This window comes from Labeo rohita, chromosome 3 (genome assembly GCF_022985175.1).
Source record: "Labeo rohita strain BAU-BD-2019 chromosome 3, IGBB_LRoh.1.0, whole genome shotgun sequence".
Lineage (NCBI taxonomy): Eukaryota > Metazoa > Chordata > Actinopteri > Cypriniformes > Cyprinidae > Labeo > Labeo rohita.
This window is the reverse complement of record NC_066871.1, coordinates 20,737,460-20,757,087: the sequence shown is the minus strand read 5'-3', so window position 1 is coordinate 20,757,087 and position 19,628 is coordinate 20,737,460. Positions and strand designations below refer to the sequence as shown.

Below are 19,628 nucleotides of genomic sequence, written 5' to 3'. Positions count from 1 at the left end.
GCATTTAGTCGCGAAACTTGCTAACTAGCACATTATTAGGAAAGGTGATTGTAGAGATTCATAAAAAAATCCTTATACACTAGTTCAGCAGGGTGTCCTGCAGGGCTATGTGCTTGGGCTTATCTTGTTTAGCATATATATATATATATGTTACCTCTGGGAGAGATCATTTGTAAATTTGGTCTGGGGGTTTCATTATTACACTAATGATACACAGATCTATGTCAGCACATGCCCTAATCCAAACCTTACAATTACAGCTCTTACTACTTGTTTGGATGAAATAAAAGCAGGTGTGCATGACAGTTCTCTCAAGCTCAATGAGTCAAAAACACAACTTTTATTTGTCAGTATGCCAATGGTTTTATATATATTCAGTAGTTCTAATTTGATTACTAATTGTGATTTCATTACTTGTCCTAACAAGTGTGCAGTCTTGGCATTATTTTAGATCCACAGCTGATGTTCATCTCAGTCCCATATTAAAATGCTCTTGAAAACAGTTTTTCCATTTTAGAAATATCACCAGACTTCGAACCTCCTTATAGCATCCTCATGCAAAAAGGCTTATTCACACCTTTATTACGTCGAGGCTTGATTATTGCAATGCATTTCATTTTGGTCTCCCTGATAAGCCTATCAAGAAGTTGCAATATATTCAGAACTCAGCCACTCAGGTACTGACGTATAAAACTGCTCGTCAGCAGATTTCTCCAGTATTTTGTAACTTGCGTTGGCTTCCAATACAGGCAAATATTGAATTTAAAATACTGATTCTAACATATAATACATATATACGTTTTATAACATACAACACGTTTCTAAAATGCTCTTCTTTCAGTGATTAGACACTCTCCAACATTATAATTGAGTGTACTTATTATGCAATTATCTTACGCTATTGTTTAAGAAAAGCGCATTAAAAAGAAAATGCAAATAATAATAATAATTAGTATTATTAATGTAGTTTTAAATAGTTTTCAGTTAAGGAAGCATTGCTTCCTTTCATTAATTATTCAACAGTCAGCGAGTAAGAGGTCTGCTCTTTTTTCGTGTGTAATGTTTTCTGATTAACGCTGTCAACATAATAGACAGCAGCAGCTCTATTAGACTGTATTTACACTGCAAGCTCTAATGCACACATCCATTTTTTTGTCCTGTCTGTTTACATTCACTTAAAACATAACTGACTGTATACATTAATATCTCACCCAGATGGGGATTTTAACTAAAAAGTGCATTTGACTGTGAGGCGCAAGCACTCTTTACAGGCTGTTTGGGCAAATAAAAACCAAAATACATGACATATTTTTGACAACGATAGAACCTGCTTGAAAGGTGTAGACAAACACGTATCAGGTGCGAAGGTTAAAGGCGTTTTAACAAGGACTTGGCTTGTATAGGGGACACTGCCTATACACAATAACACACCGCGCACTTTGATTGATTTTCGCATGCTTGCTCACACACACACACACACTCCATGCGGTCACGCTGTCTACCTCCACCAGCTGGTGCCAGTGTTCAATAGGCTTGCGGGGATTCGCCAGCATGGCTGTCCAATGCTCCCTTCCCGGTCCTTCAGCATCACTGCCCACACGGCACATCCCGATCACCTCATTATGACCGATACTGAGAGACAGACAGAGAGAGTGGGAGGGAGAGAGTGAATTAATGCAGTTAAGCAAAGAAATGAAGGAGAACCACAGAACAGTGCATCCATTACAGAGAACGAAAGACGGGAAAGAGACACGGGAGAACACGAGGAGCTAGAAAGCACAAAGTAACAAGATAAAAAAGCAGGCCTAATCGGCATCATATAATTAGAAAGATGCAGACAGGACCTTCGTGTCATATAGCAACCTGCCCATTAAGACACACACACACACACACACACACTCAGACACACTGAGAGAGTTTCCACACGCAGTCCTTTAATTACGCAGACACAGACTGAGAGATCACATAATTACACAGACAAACACAGAACAGAAGGAGAGAGAGACAGAGGTACATTCCAATTATTGAATTACTGAGATAAACAAAATGAGGCAAGAGCACAGGGAGCGGATTCAATGATTTGAGCGAAAATTTGTCACGGAGGACAGATGGGTAGTCGCTTATGATAGGTCTACTGATTAGCGAGATAAAGAAAACGAGAGAGAGAAGATTAGAAGAGAGAGAGGTGTCATAATCACTTAATTACTAGAAAAGTGAGTATGAAAAGCTGCTCAAGTGAAAGTGGACAAACACGCAGGTTCAGTAAGTGGAACTTAAATAAATCCTTCCTCCTGCATTTATTGTTGATCACAGACAAGGACAGAAAATAAATGACATTAATGCATACTGCCAAGCAGAAGGAGTTGGTGAAAAAAAGTACTACAGAGTTTAGTTGTGCCATGTTGCAGGTCTGAATTTTTGTATAGAGGCATTAGGGTATAACTTTATAAAGAGCGTAACTACATTACACTACCACTCAAAAGTCTGGGATCAGTAAGACTTCTAATGTTTTTTAAAAAAGTCTCTTATGCTCATCAAGACTGCATTTATTTGATCAAAAATACTGAAAAAAACAATAACACTGCAAAATGTTATTACAATATAAAATAATGGTTTGTGGTCAATAATGGTCATTTTAATATACTTTACAGTATAATTTATAGTGATGCAAAGCTGAATTTTCATCAGCTGTTACTCCAGTCACAAGTGTCACATGATCCTTCAGAAATCACTGTAATATGCTGATTTATTATTAGAATTATCAATGTCGGAAACAGTTGTGCTGACAAATACTTTTTTTTGGAACCTGTGATTCTTTGATGAATAACAAGTTAAAAAGAACATTGTCTTTGCTAACAATGTAAATCTATACTATCACTTTTTATTAATTTAACACAACCTTGGTGAATAAAAGTATTAATTTCTTTCAGAAAAATAAAGAATAAAAATGCACTGACCCCAACTTTTGAACAGTAGTGTCTATTGTTAGAAAAGATTTCTATTTTAAATAAATGCTGCTCTTTTTAAGCCTTGATGAGCATTAGAAACTTATTTAAAATACATTAAAAATCTTACTTCTTACTCTAACTTCTGACCAGCAGTGTATTTCACAATGGTGATGACACACTTAATAATGAAAGTCAGTGTTTTTATACACTGTTACTCTTTAAAAGTTCAACGCTCACCAAGCTCACCAAGACTGCATTTACTTATTTAAAAAGACAGGAAAAACATAAATAAAACATTATTATGATTACAATTTAAATTAGCTGTTTTATATTTGAATATATTTTAAAACATAATTTATTCCTGTGATGCAAAGCTGAATTTTCAGCCTCATTACTCCAGTTTTCAGTGTCACATGATCCTTTAGAAATCATTTTAATATACTGATTTGCTGCTCAAAAAACATGTATTATTATTACCAATGATGAACAATGTTGTGCTGCTGAATATTTTTGTGGATTTTATAATACATGCTTTCAGGATTTTTTGATAATTGGAAAGTTAAAAAGAAAAAAAACAACAGCATTAAATTACATATTTTAAAACAATATGAAAAAATGTCTTTAATGTCACTAAATAAAAGCATAATTTCTTTTAAAAAATTTGTACTGACCCCCAAAGATTGAATGTCCTCTCAAAAAATGTTAGTAAAATTATATAACTTGTTCAGACAATTCAAACAAAGAGGTCCAAATGAATGAGTCACCGATTTACTTGCGCTCCTGGGTCTATTTTTTAAAACGAAATATTGAGTTAAATGCTGCTGTGCACTGTTTTAACTCACTTATATTAATCATTCAGCTTTTAGTGTAAATCTATTCGCCTAATTTAATGCCGTCATCCTTATTCACATCTTAGTTTTGTGCCAAACAGATACAGCTTTGATAGTTATTCAATTAAATTAAGCCTCAAATAGCTTCAGTGCAGCTACTTTTTGTTAGCAGACTGAAGCATAGCTAACTATATTTTAAACGGCAACATGGGAAGCTAAAGATTCAAAGTAGCTCCACCAACACTGCCACTAACTTAAATCATGCTCAAAGAAATGAGTGCCAGCAGGATTTTATGTCCTGTCTTTATTTTGATAGCAATAATGCCTAAATAAACCCTGCTGAAAAAACAACAGAAGCCATTACAGAATTTGTAATGGTTTTACTGTTGGTCTCTACTGTTACTGTTGCTTACTGTTGGTAATTGATTTCTATTGGTGGCTTGTTAAAACCACTAAATCCTAATGGAAAATGTCCCAAAACAATGGTAAAAAATAGATGGTTTGTAATGTATTTGTAGTGGAAACCATTAGAATTTCTATGATGGTTTCTGTTGGGTTTTTTTCAGCAGGGAGGTCAATCAAGCTTGAGTGAAGACTTAAAACCAAGTGTTTGTGTTGCAAAAAGCTTGAAATCAAATGAATAACATCAGCTTTATGAAGCAGTCTGCATGCCATGAACAACATTTCTTAATCTCAAACAAAACAAAAATAACTTGCTTTGCCTGCACCTGTGTGACGTCATCCACAGTAATGCCGGTTTAAATACAGAAACATTGCAAAATGGACTGTTTAGCATGTCAGATATATGTAAGAAATGACTATTATCCAGCCGATAATGCTTCTGAATGGAGCGTTTAGCACAGATGGCATGCACCAAAGCAAAGAGCAATTCATCAGGCGTTATCTGCGGCTCACAGACGAGCTGCTTCATTAGGAGGGGTTGCTGGTGTGCCGCGTGCCATTGGAAAGAGATGAAATCACGGAGTGCATCGACAAGCACGCATTTGGGAAACTCGGATGTGGATTTCCTCAGATCCGAAAGCGCTTCTTAAAATAGAATCTGATCCATGATTTGTATGCACCTGATTTTTGCAAGGCATATTTTGTTCCACAAAAGCACACAAAATATGGCCATAAAAGTAGGATTAGATGACACTACACGCCTAGCAGTACGTATGCCTCATTTTCAAAAAATATGCAAAATAATACAAAGCTAGACATAAATTCCACTCTGAAGGTCTATCATACTGCAAGAAGAGCCACACACCCACAGAGAAAAGGTGACTTAAGGTGTGTCCACCAGACAAGAAACACTGGCTGTGTTACAGAGTGTCTCACCACCAGACAACACCTCCATTAGTATTAGACCATCATGTATATTCATGAGGTGTCTGTTTTTATGCAAATCAGTGCAGACGTCCACCAGGAATAGTCTGACACACGGGGGCATAAGGCCCTATGTTCAGTGGAGCGCATACACATACAAATATGTGCAACAGGAATTCTAATTCACCAATTAAACAACAAACTATCCCATCAGTATCAGTCACAGAGGTTTTTAAATGCATGAAAAGATCATACTTTAGTCAGTCCCCCATTGCTGATTCCTCAACAACATAGTAAATTGCACTAGTTCGGTCTATTCTGAAATTTGTGAATTTAAATGAATTGATTAATTGACATTAAAAAACATTACAAATGTTAAAAATGTAATAAGAAAACATTATATTTAACATCATATTACACCAGGGACATTTGCTCCGAGGAGGCAAGGAAGGCAGTGCGTCCTCAAAATATTGGATGTGAAAAAAATTTGTAGTGAAATACAAAAAAATGCAATTATTACAAAGTATAACATTAAAAAGGTTATAAATCACTCGTTTTTCTAAAGAAACTTTGTTAAACAGTGACACCAGCAGGTAAAGCAGCATGAGTCCGCATCTCTCTCGCCTCCCCTGAGCCCACTGAGTTTTAACAGACACCCTAAGGCGTGTTGTGAGTTTGGTGGGGGGTAACTGAGAATGAATGGGGGAAAGTCATTTGAGAAGAGGCAGTGCCTCCAGTGCAATATGATTGGTGATATGACTGATTATGTTCGGCTCTGATTGGTTCATGCGATAAATCCGACCTCTTGTGTTTGTGCGCGCTCTTTCATCGAATCACTCTGAATGAACAATATAATGGCGATAATGGGAAAACTAATTTTAAAAAGTAAATAAGACACCATTAGATATAACCATTTTATTACTTCAAAATAAACTTGAAACGGCCTGAAAACATTATCTGTGGATGTTTTTAGTCAGTAATCAGCTTGGTAAAATTGAAAGTAAATCTCTGTGTCTGTGACCAATATTTACTGAGCTTTAATGACTGATGATCCAAAAAAATCAAAAATACACTACCAGTCAAAGGTTTTTGAACAGTATTTTCAATTTTTTCACATTTTTTCAATTTTTTTTCAAATTTTTTATTATGGTTTTTTAAGAAGTCTCTTCTGCTCACCAAGCCTTTATTTAAATTTTAAGCATTTATTTAATCCAAAGTACAGCAAAGACTGTTAAATTGTGAAATATTTTTACCATTTAAAATAACTGTTCTCTATTTGAATATATTTTAAAATGTAATTTATTCCTGTGATTTCAAAGCTGAATTTTTAGCATCATTACTCCAGTCACATGATCCTTCAGAAATCATTCTAATATTCTGATTTGCTGCTTTTAAAGCATGTATTATTATTATTATTATTATTATTTTTTTAGCTAATGAGGTATTGCTGTTATTATTATGAGTAGATTTTTCTTTGATGAATTAAAAGTTTCTTTGATTAATTCTTCATTCAACGTTCAGAAGAACAGCATTTATCTTAAATAGAAATCTTTTGTAACATTATAAATGTCTTTATCGTCACTTTTGATCAATTTAAAGCATCCTTGCTAATTAAAGTATTAAGTATTTCTAAAATAATATACTGACTGAAAGCTTTTGAATGGTTATGGTGTTTAATGTTACAAAATGCTAGTCTTTGGATCTTTTTATTCATCAAAGAATCCTGAAAAATTGACTCAACTGTTTTAAATATTGATGCTAATAATACAAAATGTTTCCTGAGCAGCAAATCAAATGAATATTAAAATGATTTCTGAAGGATCATGTGACACTGAAGACTGAATGATGCTGAAAATTCAGCTTTGCCATCACAGGAATGAATTACATTTTACAATATAATATGTATATATTAAGCAGTTTTCTATTTCAATATATAAAAATATAATTTATTCTTGTGATGACTGAATTTTCAGCATTATTACTCCAGTCTTCAAGGTCACATGATCCTTTAGAAATCATTCTAATATGATTTGAGTTTTACTGCTTAATATTTTTGTGGAAACCACGAGGCATTTTTTCAAGTTTCAGGGACGTTCAGAAGAACAGCCTTTTATATAGCCATTATAAATGGCTTGACCATCATTTTGGATCAGTTTAATGTGAATATGAGTATTCATTTCTTTCAAAAAATCTTATTGACCCCAAACTTCAGAATGTTAGCATATAGAGAATAGAAGACTGTTTGCACTACTGAACTCTGCAGGAAACACTGTGTAGACCTAATTTGCAGCCCACAGACCTTTAATAAATGCTTTATTCTTTCAATGAATGGAAAATCCATGTGTTCCTGAATAAATTCTGTGTGACACAGCCTGTAAGCACGCCTAAAGTTACAAGTGGGCACTTCCTGTCAAGCCTCATATCACAGCAGGGAGGATGATGTGTTGCAGCATGTATCAGAGCCCATCACAGCATGAAAAAGGCAGTCATGATCTTACCAGTCGTAGTCCATGACGGCGATGATGAGCGACACATTCTCAATGTTCTCGTTGGGGATATCAAAGACCAGCGCCTCATTATATGTGGGATTGAGGGTATTCTTCTTTATGGACGTCTTTCTCTTTTTCAGCCTTCGACCTTCACAAACCAGAGATGCCTTTACGTAGGGATCTGAGAAAGCAAGAACAGACAGAGTGAAGGGGAGAGAAAATTTGTCAACAGCAGGACGCAATGCTTTGACGGCATTAAAATTAATGCTAATAACGGCATCAATAATAATTGCGCTAGCAATAACGATACATTAGCATTACTTTTTCATAATGCGCTGTGAGCGCAACATAATCACGTTCTATGAGAGGAACCTTTATTACATTACTTTAAGCCTTGCTGTGATAATTAAATAAGCCAACACTAATTAAAGATGTCTCTTGTCCTTATGACTGTGATGTTGATACCTTTATAAGGCATTTTCAGTTTTGACATTCAGCTTTATATAGAGGTGCTATTTGATATTCACAACTTTGAGAGCTGATGGTTTGTGACCTTTAATGTTATTTCATTATTCACATGCTGGACGTGTTACACCAAGGTTATTAATGAGCGGCAGTTTCATCACGTCTCAATGTTAACAATGTCTGAGGCGCTAATGAGGTATTGCTGTTAATTATGAGGGAATTAGTGGAATGGCGGGGGATTACGAGCGGGACCAGGTACCTGAGAAGCCCGTGAGGTCCATGGCTTTCAGATTGGTGGCCTTTATGATGGTGACGGTCAGTCGGCCAGCTGTTGGCAGGTAACACAGTGAGAAGTTCAGCTCGCCCAGGTCAGCTTTCTCCTGCAGACACAAAAACACATTTGTGAGCCTGGACCACAAAACCAGTCATAAGGGTCAATTTTCTTGAAACTGAGATGTATACATCATCTGAAAGCTGAAAGAATTCCACTGATGTATGATTAGGATAGGACAATATTTGTTTGAGATACAACTATTTGAAAATCTAGAATCTGAGGGTGCAAAAAAGTAACAAAAAAGAATAATTTAAAATTAAAAAAATCGCCTTTAAAGTTGTCCAAATGAAGTTCTTAGCAATCATATTATTAATCAAAAATTAAGTTTTGATATATTTACGGTAGAAAATTTACAAAATATCTTCAAGGAATATGATCTAATATCCTAATGATTTTCGGCATAATAGAAAATCGATCATTTTGACCCATACAATGTATTGATGACTATTGCTACAAATATACCTGTGCTACTTATGACTGGTTTTGTGGTCCAGGGTCACATATAAAAAGGTCCAAAGTTCACTTTGAAGCTTTGAGTAAAGCAAATGGTGAAAGTAATGCAAAAAACATGAAATTCATGGAAATGATTACACCATCTTTCGTGAAATATTTCAATAATTTATTTGTTCTTTTTATCAAAATGCAAGGATAAACTGAATGAATGTTTGTGGCATTTATTGCTTATTCAAAAGATTTTTAAAGGATTTCTCTATGTTCAATTCAAACACGGTTTTATAGACGGCATCTCTGGCCTGCAGTTGATCATCACAGAATTCATTTAAACTCATCCTTGAATTTGTACAAACAAGATGAAAATGGTGTTTACAGTAATGCACTTACAATGAAAGTCCATAGAACTGCAATGCGATAAACATTAAAAAACACTTTTTTGAAGTACAATCCACAGGTCATGACCACGTAAATCTGATAAACGCTTAGAAAGCAAGACTACTGCAAAAAGACTATTTACATGCAAGTTTAGAGTCAGTATCATTTTTTAATGCTTTAATGCTTTATTGTGTGATATTATTCAATTTTAAATAACTGTTTTTATTTTCATATATTTTAAAGTGTAATTTATTCCTATGATGGATTTTCAGCAGCTACGACCCTTTTGAAATCATTCTAATATGCTGATTTGGAGCTCAAGAAACATTTCGTATTATTATGAATGTTAAAAATGGTTCTGCCAGATAATATTTTTGTGGAAACGGACATTTTTTCAGGATTCTTTGAATTAAAGTGATTTTATTCAAAGACATTTATGATGTTTCAAACTAGTTACATTTTAAATAAATGCTGTTCTTTCTATTCATCAATTTACTGCATTTTTGCAAAGTAAAAGTTATAATTTCCTCTGCTGTTCCTAAACACTTTCACTTTCCAATAATACCGTTTGAAATCCATCTTATTTTTCCCAAATTTAATTTTTCTGGATTAGCATATCTGTTTTTTTTTTTTTCAGTTAAAATTTTTCTAGACTCTATTTTAATGGTTAAATTAAAACTATTAATCAAAAATAATGAACTAATTGAAATCATGAAAATTACACAATTTCACAGCAACTTACTAAAAGTTTAACAAAAATGTTATTTTTAAGCCCCCCGCATATAACCCCCCCAATATCAATTTCATTTTTACCAAATTCTGTTTGTCCATTTATTTTTTCTGAATTCCATTTTAATGGCTTCATAAAATTTTAATAATCAAAAGCATGTATAATTAATTGATTTTATAAAGAATTCATTTATTTATTTTTGATTGATTGATTTCCAGAAATATTGTGTTTGTGTATTTACATTTTTGTTCTAAATAAATGCTGGTAAACTTTTTTTTCTGGTAAATATTCCTTAAAAAATAATGTTTTAATAATAATTTTATTAGGTGTAGTATTAGTACTATCATTACATTAAGTAATATATTTCTGTCACAGTTTCTTCAAGTTAAACTGAATTTTTTAAAGTGAAGACCTAAGTTTCTGTTTGTATATGATATGATATGATATGATGGTAGTTTTGGTTTTTCTCAAAAGAAACAGTAAAATGCTCATGAACTGACTCTCAATGAAATTCTAGAGATTATGTTTAAGTGTTGATGTACTCATATATTGAGACAGCAGAGGCTGAAAACACCGCAAGCGTCACGTGTGCTTCCGTATGTGTGTAGTAAACTAAACTGTGTATGTGTAGTGTATGTTTAATTCAGATTAAATATGTATTTGCATTTGTCATGTTATCACTTGCATGGGTTTAAAGAACTCAGACAGATGGATTCTCCTATCTGAAGTATGTGTTGAGATGCTAGGCCTGTTTTTCAGTTACACTCTTTGTTGAACCTTTCATCTTCCTCTCAAGTTCTTGTTCTGCCAGACAGAATTAATCATCAACTATGATGAAAAAAGAACAAGGGTAGCCGAGGCAAACAAAAAGAGCTGCAATATTTCATCAAAAACGTCAAGCGTCTGAGGTACATCTCCAAGAACTATAGGAGTTGCCAGCTTTGAGACTAAGTCCGCACACGTGATGAGAATACTGCGTTATGTGAGTGTTTTGTTGTTGTTACACACCAGCACCTCAAAAAATGAATTATACCTCAAGTAATTTCTTTTGGAACCAGCTGAGTAAGTAAATCCGCTAATGCCACCTGAGCGGCTGATTGGCTGAATCCTGCATGTAAACATTTCATCTACATCCATTCACATGCCAGACACACAAATGTCAGAAACATACTCAAATCCAGCATGCATCACTGAATAATTTTGAGATTTGTCTTGTCAGACAGAGTAGATGATGCCAAATTTATCTTCTTTCCTTCATTTGACCTAGTCGTGCTATGGAATATTTCATCTACCTTATTTAAGCACACTGCGGCTTGTGTTTGATTTGATTTATTCTCTCTGTTCTCCAAAGGTACAAACACACTTTAAAATAACAATATTCTGCGATGATGATGAAAATGTTTCTAAAAACTGCTCCATTAAGATGCAGTGAAAATTTCCGAAGTGCTCTTGAAAAAAGCTCCTTTGCAACGTTTGACCTTCACTAATTTCATGTAATTTTCTCTGGGAGGACGAGCGCATGCATCACTAGATCTCCTTACACCTCTGCTGCCAACATCCCCAAGGACACATCATCACCATCGACTTAGCATGTAATCACGCATGATTTTCAATTGTGAAAAACGTCTCATGAATATAAAATGAGCTTTTCAACTCCACTTAAGACTTAAGGTTTCCTATGAAATTTAGCGCAATTGCTTTGGCGAAATTCCCTAAACCATTTTTGCGTCACATGTACCGCTCCAAAAAACAGTTTAACAGACAGTATAGGCACAAAAATAGTGCTGAATGTAATTTTAAATGCCATTTTTACAGAGACAAACATGCCTCCTTTCTACATATATTACTTTGTAAAAAGTAATTACCCTAAAAAGATATTTCTACCTGATTTAATCCATAAAAATGTGTTTTGTTTGCATAAGTGAATATTTTCAGGTGATAAACAGTTAATTTAGACTTTAAGATTTTTTCAGTGTAGACTCAATGAAGATTTGCTTTATTCACAAAACGCAGCGCAATTTGTCTTGCATAATTAACATTGTGTATGTGCTGCCTAGGGAAGGCAGGGAAAGCAATTTTGCTCAAAAGAGACATTTGTGCATGTTTTTACTGATGACAGCAGTAATTTATCAAATGATCAAGTAAAGGAATAGGACTGTTATATCTTGGCACACATCCAGAAGTTTGGTGTACTCAAGCGCACTTCCAGCATTTCCTATTCAGGTGCTGGCGTGATGCCGACGTGTTCGGTGCGACTGCGTTGATACATTAAGTGGTGATGCTCGTAAGAGACCCGGGTTTGAGTCTGGCCCAGATCATGTTGCCATCCTGTTCCTCTCTCACCCCTTGACTTCATGTAAATAAATGTAGCAAAAAAACTGATTGCTGTTCAGCATGGCTATTGAGCTAAGATCCTGGATGGCCACTTTCCTGCATGGTTTAGATTTAAATGGATGGTTTACCCAAAAATTAAAATTCTATCATTAATTACTCACCCTCACGACGTTCCAAACCTGTAAGACCTTTGTTCATCTTCAGAACACAAATGAAGATATTTCTGATGAAATCCAAGAGCTTTCTATCCCTGGATAGAAAACTGACACATTCAAGATCCAGAAAGGTAGTAAAGATATCGATAAAATAGTTCACGTGGCATCAGTTGTTCAAATGTACGACGCTGAGAGTCAAAATTATTTCAAGAATAAAATCAAAATATTTTGAGAATAAAGTCAAAATTACTAGAATTAATTCATAGCAATTATGAGATTAAAGTTCTAATATTTTAAGAGTATATTCTAGCCTATTGCAAAGTCAAATGGACTGGATTGGGAGCACTGGGAGAAATTCTAAAGTCTCAGCTTTCAAAATCTGTCAGTTTTATAGCAAAATACAAACAATATGTCTATTACAATAATGTGTTTTTCATGCTCTTTAATGTGACGTGGCAGATCGCTGTATTTGCTTCAGTTTAAGCGGCATGTAAGTCAGTCATCTTTCCGATTGCAATAAAGAAACATTTGTTTTATTAAATAAGGCTAAAGGCTACTGTTTTTTTAATGCCTTCTGATGTTCCTTCACTTTTATATCTTCCTATATGAATGCAATCGTAGACATGACATATTATTACCAAGCATACTGTTCCCGCAAGTATAACACATGGTATGATTTCCGCTATTAATCCCGCATTTATTTGTAATATTAAAAAGGGTTAAATAAGAGAGCTATGGCACCTTCTAAAGGAATGTCAACTGGGTGTGTGAGCTGATGTTAAGCTAAAAAGTTGTTCTTGTTCAGTCTGTTAATAAATATCCTAAGCTTGATATTAAGATGTTTCCGCGAGTCCTTAAAATTGACTCTTCCTCATCCCAGTGAGATGACGCGACTGCTTGGACACAACAATATTCAAATAAATTCCGGTGGCCTGGTGCTTCTCCCGGTGCTCTCAATCCGGGCCATTTGCATGTGCAATATAGGTCATACTCTCAAAATATTATAACTTTTACTTATACGTTTTAAATTCTCTAAACATTTCGACTTTATTCTTAAAACATTTATACTTTATTCTCGTAATTTTTCAACTTTATTCTCGGAATTTCAACTTTATTCTCGTAATATTACGACTCGTATTCTTAGTTTTATTTTAAAGTGGTACTAAAACGCTGTCGTATAACCATAATGCTATGAAGCTACAAGAATACTTTTTGTGTGCAAACAAAAGAAAAATAACGACAACTCATTCTGAAGAGGGAACGAAGGTCTAACAGGTTTGGAACGACATGAGGGTGAAAAATTAATGACAGAATTTTTATTTTTGAGTGAACTATCACTTTATCTACAACAGGGGTCACCAGACCCGGTCCTGGAGGGCCGGTGTCCCTGCAGAGTTTAGCTCCAACCCTAATCAAACACACCTGAACAAGCTAATCAAGGTCTTACTAGGTATACTTGAAACTTCCAGGCAGGTGTGTTGAGGAAAGTTGGAGGTAAACTCTGCAGGACACCGGCCCTCCAGGAACAAGTTTGGTGACCCCTGATCTACAATCAAATGTACCTCAACAAGCTAATCAACTGCTCACCCACAAATGAAAATTCTGTCACCATTTATTTACCCAACCTGTATGACTTTCTTTCTTCTGTGGAACATAAAAGAATTTTGTCAAGCCAAAGGTCACCAAAACATACTGGGTACCATCATTCTTAAAAATACTTTTTCTTTTGCCGAAGAAAGTCAATCATAACAGTTTAGAACCGTTTCTGGGTGAAGGATTTCTTGAAAATTATACGCAGGTGTGTTTGATTGGGGTTGTAACTCAACTCCCTGGGACAGCGGCCCTCCAGGACTGAAGGTGAATAGCCCTGCTGTACAGTCTCAGCATAGTATGTCAGATCGTGATCGTTGAACATCTGTTGTACTGTAGCATTCTGCATCCTTCACAACCTCGCACTCACAACTGTCGTTTTTGGCATGTTTGTGGTGTTACCTAATATGCATATCTCATCTTTTAGCAAATCAAGTGCTAAAACAACTCAGAAAGCATGTGCACATACACTACTCCCTCTCACCAACTCCCTTTGTGTTTAAAGGTGACATCAGATGCCCATTTTCCACAAGTTGGTATAATTCTTTAAGGTCTTCATGAAATGTCTGCAACATAGTTTGGTTAAAATTCCTCAGTGGTCGTGTGAAACAACACCCTTTTTACCTTGTCAAAAACAGCTCTGTTCCCAGAGAGTCGTTTCGGTGCATGTCTCTTTAAATGATAATGAGCTACTGCTCACTCCGCCCCCTCTTCCTTTTTTTTGAGTATTTGGTGGCGCATTACCATCAAAACCAAAACCAATCCACTTCGTTCTCAGCGTACAACTGGCTAAGGGTGGAAATATGCTTATATGGGACAGTCCATCAGTGGTCGTGGGCGGGGCTTGATCAATATGACATCATACTGCTCAGAAAATCAAAACGCCTTGATAATTGAGATTGTTTAGGTTTTTGGGCATTGAAAAAGACGAGTGAATGGATTGTTAGGGTGGTTGTGTCCATTTATATGCAAACACACTATGTAAAAGTGAATTTTGCATCTGATGTCCCCTTTAAGGTCTAATGAATTTTTAATACGTGCTTGTGTCATTACCGCGGTTCCTTCTACGATGTCTCTCCAAATCGGCTTCTCCCCGGTCCCCTCGCTGAAGTCCAGCAGGTTATCCACCACCACTTGACCTATGAGGTCATGTCTGGAGAAGCGGTCGAAGTCGTAGATGGAGAAGTGGAGCTTGCGCGAGTGCAGCTCAGCCAGGGGCACGCCGAACTGGAACGTCTCATTAAAAACCGGGTTCAGGGTTTTTCTGTGCACCTGTGAACCAGAGCCACAGAAAGGCCGAGTGGAAATGAGAGAAAGTGAAGGAAATTAGATAAGCGGAGGAGCTGAGAGGGAAAAGTGAGTGAAGGGAGCGAACAAGAGATTGGTTAACATCAAAACTGCAAATGCATATAGTTAATTCAAAATGCACTGGCTGATAGAGATGTATTTTTAGATGAACTAGGGCACTGGGAAAAAAAAAAATCCACAGGCAGGCGGCTGAGAAACGCAACCAGATCTTAATGAGTCCTAAGAGGGTCTGCCATCTGAACAGTGGATTATTGTAAAAGCAGCGAGCTGACTGCTGCCTCGCTAGGATGAAAAAAGATACCTTGGTCTGAAATTTCTTCTTCCTATCAGGCAGTAAGTAGATCTTGACATAAGGATCGGAGAAGCCATTGGCATCCTTCGCCGGGAGGTCCAGAGCTTTCAGTATCTTAACCACCAGCTGCTCCGTGCTGCAAGAAAGACATGTCAACGTCACCATAATTCGCTTTGAACTATCTGGAAATTTCTGCGCTCGCTAGCCTGGGCGTGAGTTCATTTCAGCGTCATCTAACCGGCAATGACAAGAGCGTCGGTTTATGTTGAAACAGGCTGACATCCAGGCCAGTATCAGAACAGCACTGCAGCACTGAGTTCAGTAAAGCTCAATGGCTGTCAGGTTCAAGAAAACAGGGGGGAAAAAAGAGGAGGTGCCAATTGTACAACCCGGCTCAACGGCTTGGAATTAATTGACAGATGGACGGAGCCGTACTTGTGCTGCGCAAGCTAAACGGATCTTGTACGAATGTGAATATATGAGATAATACATCCCTAATGTGAATATAAAGACATGAATATTTGATGCGTAATGCAATGACTGTGGCCTCTAACACCGGACTTTATAAATAATCCAGAGCTTATTACGAAGCAAACCATAGGTCATTTCATGGCTAGACTGCAGCGGGGTTGTTGCGGTCTGGTGCCAAGCACAGCACGACCGTGAACTTCTGAAGCGTGAGGCTCACCCAGTATTTGTGCAGATGTAAATAGGCGGGGGAACTTCTGTGGTTGCTAATCAGGCCTTGTTAGAATGTGTCTCTCAGTGTTAACAAATGCGTCACCCTTTCATTAGGACACTTAAACAAATCAGCAACACTGGGGGAGGAAGAACACGAGCCGAAATCCAATACGGCCTTGGACTGACATGGCGATCATGAAGAATGTGCAATGGCATGGTACAAATCTCAAACAATCAGCATGGAAGTAAATAAATTCATCATGCGATATTATCATCCAATTTGTAAGTGACAAATTGAATCTTTCATTATTGTACAATCATATCAAGACAAGGATTAAAGGGCTAGTCATGCTGACAGCAATTTTAAGAGATTCATTTTCAAGGACAGCTGGCGATTTCCAGCAATACGAGCGACAGCAACCCAACTGATGTGATAAAGCTAAGCAGAGCTTGACTTGTGCAAATAAACAATATGTGCAATATAGTTGGTTTATGCACCCCTGGCTCTTAAGGCATCATTTTTTTCCTTCTGGAGCATCAGTGACTGCTTAAACCTTTTGTAACAGTTGTGTATGAGTCCCTCAGTTGTCCTCAGTGTGAAAAAATGGATCTTAAAATTATACAGTCATTGTTGGAAGGGGTGCAAATACACAAAAATGCTGAAAAACCAAAGAATTTGTGGGAGCTGAAGGATTTTTCTTAAGAACAGCAGGCAGTTTAACTATTCAGGACAAACAAGGGACTCGTGAAGTATTAGGAATCAAGCTTATGTAAAATTTTGAATGGGGTAATTATGCATTTTGTATGATCCCTCTTATTGTGGTAAAATAAATACAATTTTGCAAATACTGTAAGACAGGGGTTTTCAAACCTGTCCTGAAGGCCCCCCTGCCCTGCACATTTTGTATGTTTCCCTCATTAGCTCGTTAGTAGATTCAGCAAGAACTGGGATTCAAACTGGGATGCCCGCAGCGCATCGGCGCTATATGTTGGCACGCTAACCATGAGGCTATTATTATTATTTTATTTAAATCATCCTGAAAAAAGCCTCACAATTTCCACAAAAATATTAATCAATGTTTTTAACTGTAATAATAAGATAAAATGTTTCTTGGGCAACAAATCAGCATAGAATGATTTCTGAAGGATCATGTAACACTAAAGACTGGAGTAATGATTGCAGAAATTTGAGCTTTGCCATCACAGGAATTTAAATACATTTTAAAATATATTAAAATAGAAAACAGTTATTTTTGATTGACTGTATTTTTTATCAAATAAATTGCCACCTAGGCAAGCATAATAAACTTCTTTAATAGCATTAAAAAACAGAACTGAACCCAAACTTTTGAATGGTCATGTACATTTATATAATTAGTGTAATTAATGTCATGCTATTAACTTCTACAGAGAACACATCAATTGATAATCAAATGATGGACATTTGAATCACGATTCAGTCTTCTAGAGATTCACGTCGATTCACAAATTTTACAAAATCGATTTTCTAGTTAATATAATAATAATAATAATAGCATGATGTTGTCAGAACAAAACAGCAACAGCAATGGAGGAGGAAAAACAAATACATCCTGCCCCATTTTCAGAAAGGGCAAGTGTTTGGAAAAATATTATATTAATTACTGATCATTTGTTATTATGGGAAGTATTCAGAAAGGGACAGAAAACGAACAACGCGTTCTACAGAGGGACATGGTTAGCCGCGCTATCGGTAGCTTGTTACATTAGAGTACACAATATATATTTCACTTACCACATAAACAGAGTAAGGAGAGATGACTGATAGGACGATGGCGCAAGATTTGAAGATTCTGAGCATCACTGACAAGCATCTAATTATATAAAATATGTGTAGGCCTACTGTCCCTCTCAAATCTTGAAAGTGAAAGTAAAACACAAACGCGCATTCAAAAGCAGTTTCAATTCTCTGCATATTACGTCTCCCTGATGCCTGCAGTTTGTGTACAGTATAAATACCCAATGATATAACTGCGAGAGAAAGCACTGAATTATATTTTTCCTCACATCTTGTTTTTAGTGTTTTCATAGTACGTCATTTCTTTACTAAACACAGTGTGATCGCATTGGGAAACATCCTAATGGGAAGTGTAAAGTATTTTAGATTTATTAGGAAGTTAATAGTTAATAGGAAACACAAATTTCTTGAGTCAGGACTACCCATACTATAGAGTGGTGTGTTTTTGTATTAAAATACTGGTGTGTTTGATGTCTAGACAAAAAAATTTTATGAAACATTGTGATTTTTAATCGAATCGTGACCCCAAAAATAGATTTGAATCAAATCGTGAGGTACCGAATGATTTTCACCTATAGTCAGATGAGTTGTGTAGATGAACATAACATTAAATATGATACAGATGCCATGAGCAGCACAGAAATCACCAATTCAAGTGCAAACAGTGATCCACCCCCAGAAATCATTGGACTACAGTCGAGTCGGGCTGCCTACTAGCAACCAACGACACAGAGACAATGAAATTTCCTGCGATTTAATCGCTGTCAGCATGTGCGGCCCAAAGGACATACTTGCTAATAGTAAAATTACATCAGATTGCAAAATAAGATACTTGTTGACATTTCAAGTTCGAAAAAACAGTCCCAGATGCATTTTGAGCTGTCCAGCCTAATATACATTATATCAGTTTAGCGGGATTAGAAATGAATCTCACGGCAAGTGGCATGCAGCACAACAGCACACTTTAAATCAGGCTGGTCTTTAGAAACGTACGGTGCCATTAGCACTCAAGGCCGTAATTGAAAATGACAGGCTCTGTCTTGGCCACATTAGAGCGAGCGCTTAAAGCCACCCCATACCCCAGTCATGTGTTGTACCGCACAACGGATTTTCATTATTCACTGACAGACACCTTCCCCCCCATCTTTGCAATATCACTACGAAACAAAACAAGACCTGAAACAAAAGTCATGCACATGCTGTCTGAAAGCGCTCGTCTGGAAAACGCAATGATCGACACTCAGCTGGAATCTGACAAATAGAAGAATAAATTAAAATAATAATAAAAACAGCATTCAGCTCCAACCCTCATAGACAATGGGTTAGAAATAGCTGCTATTCCCTCCGCGCCGCATGTGCTATCGGCCTACTGCTGTGCTGATAGAAAGCTACGTCCCACCGGATGTGACTCTGACTGACAGTGTCAACCTGCCCGCTATTCCCAAAATGCTTGTAGCTGTGACATATTCGCATTGATGTATTGCAAACGCAACAGCATAGCAGGAGGTGTGATGATGTCAATTAAACACACACGGGGATAA

At 36.4% G+C, this 19,628-nt stretch overlaps 1 protein-coding gene across 1 annotated transcript in view; it reads right to left on the bottom strand.

Moving 5' to 3' along the window:
- Positions 1-19,628, bottom strand: part of syt3 (synaptotagmin III) — a 59,276-nt gene that overhangs the window by 11,283 nt on the left and 28,365 nt on the right. Inside the window, exons 7-11 of the mRNA XM_051106227.1 lie at positions 15,639-15,765; positions 15,083-15,301; positions 8,318-8,438; positions 7,603-7,774; positions 1,503-1,632 (exon numbers count right to left, since the gene is read on the bottom strand). Coding sequence (XP_050962184.1) covers positions 1,503-1,632; positions 7,603-7,774; positions 8,318-8,438; positions 15,083-15,301; positions 15,639-15,765 — 769 coding nt within the window. The remainder of the gene's footprint in view (positions 1-1,502; positions 1,633-7,602; positions 7,775-8,317; positions 8,439-15,082; positions 15,302-15,638; positions 15,766-19,628) is intronic.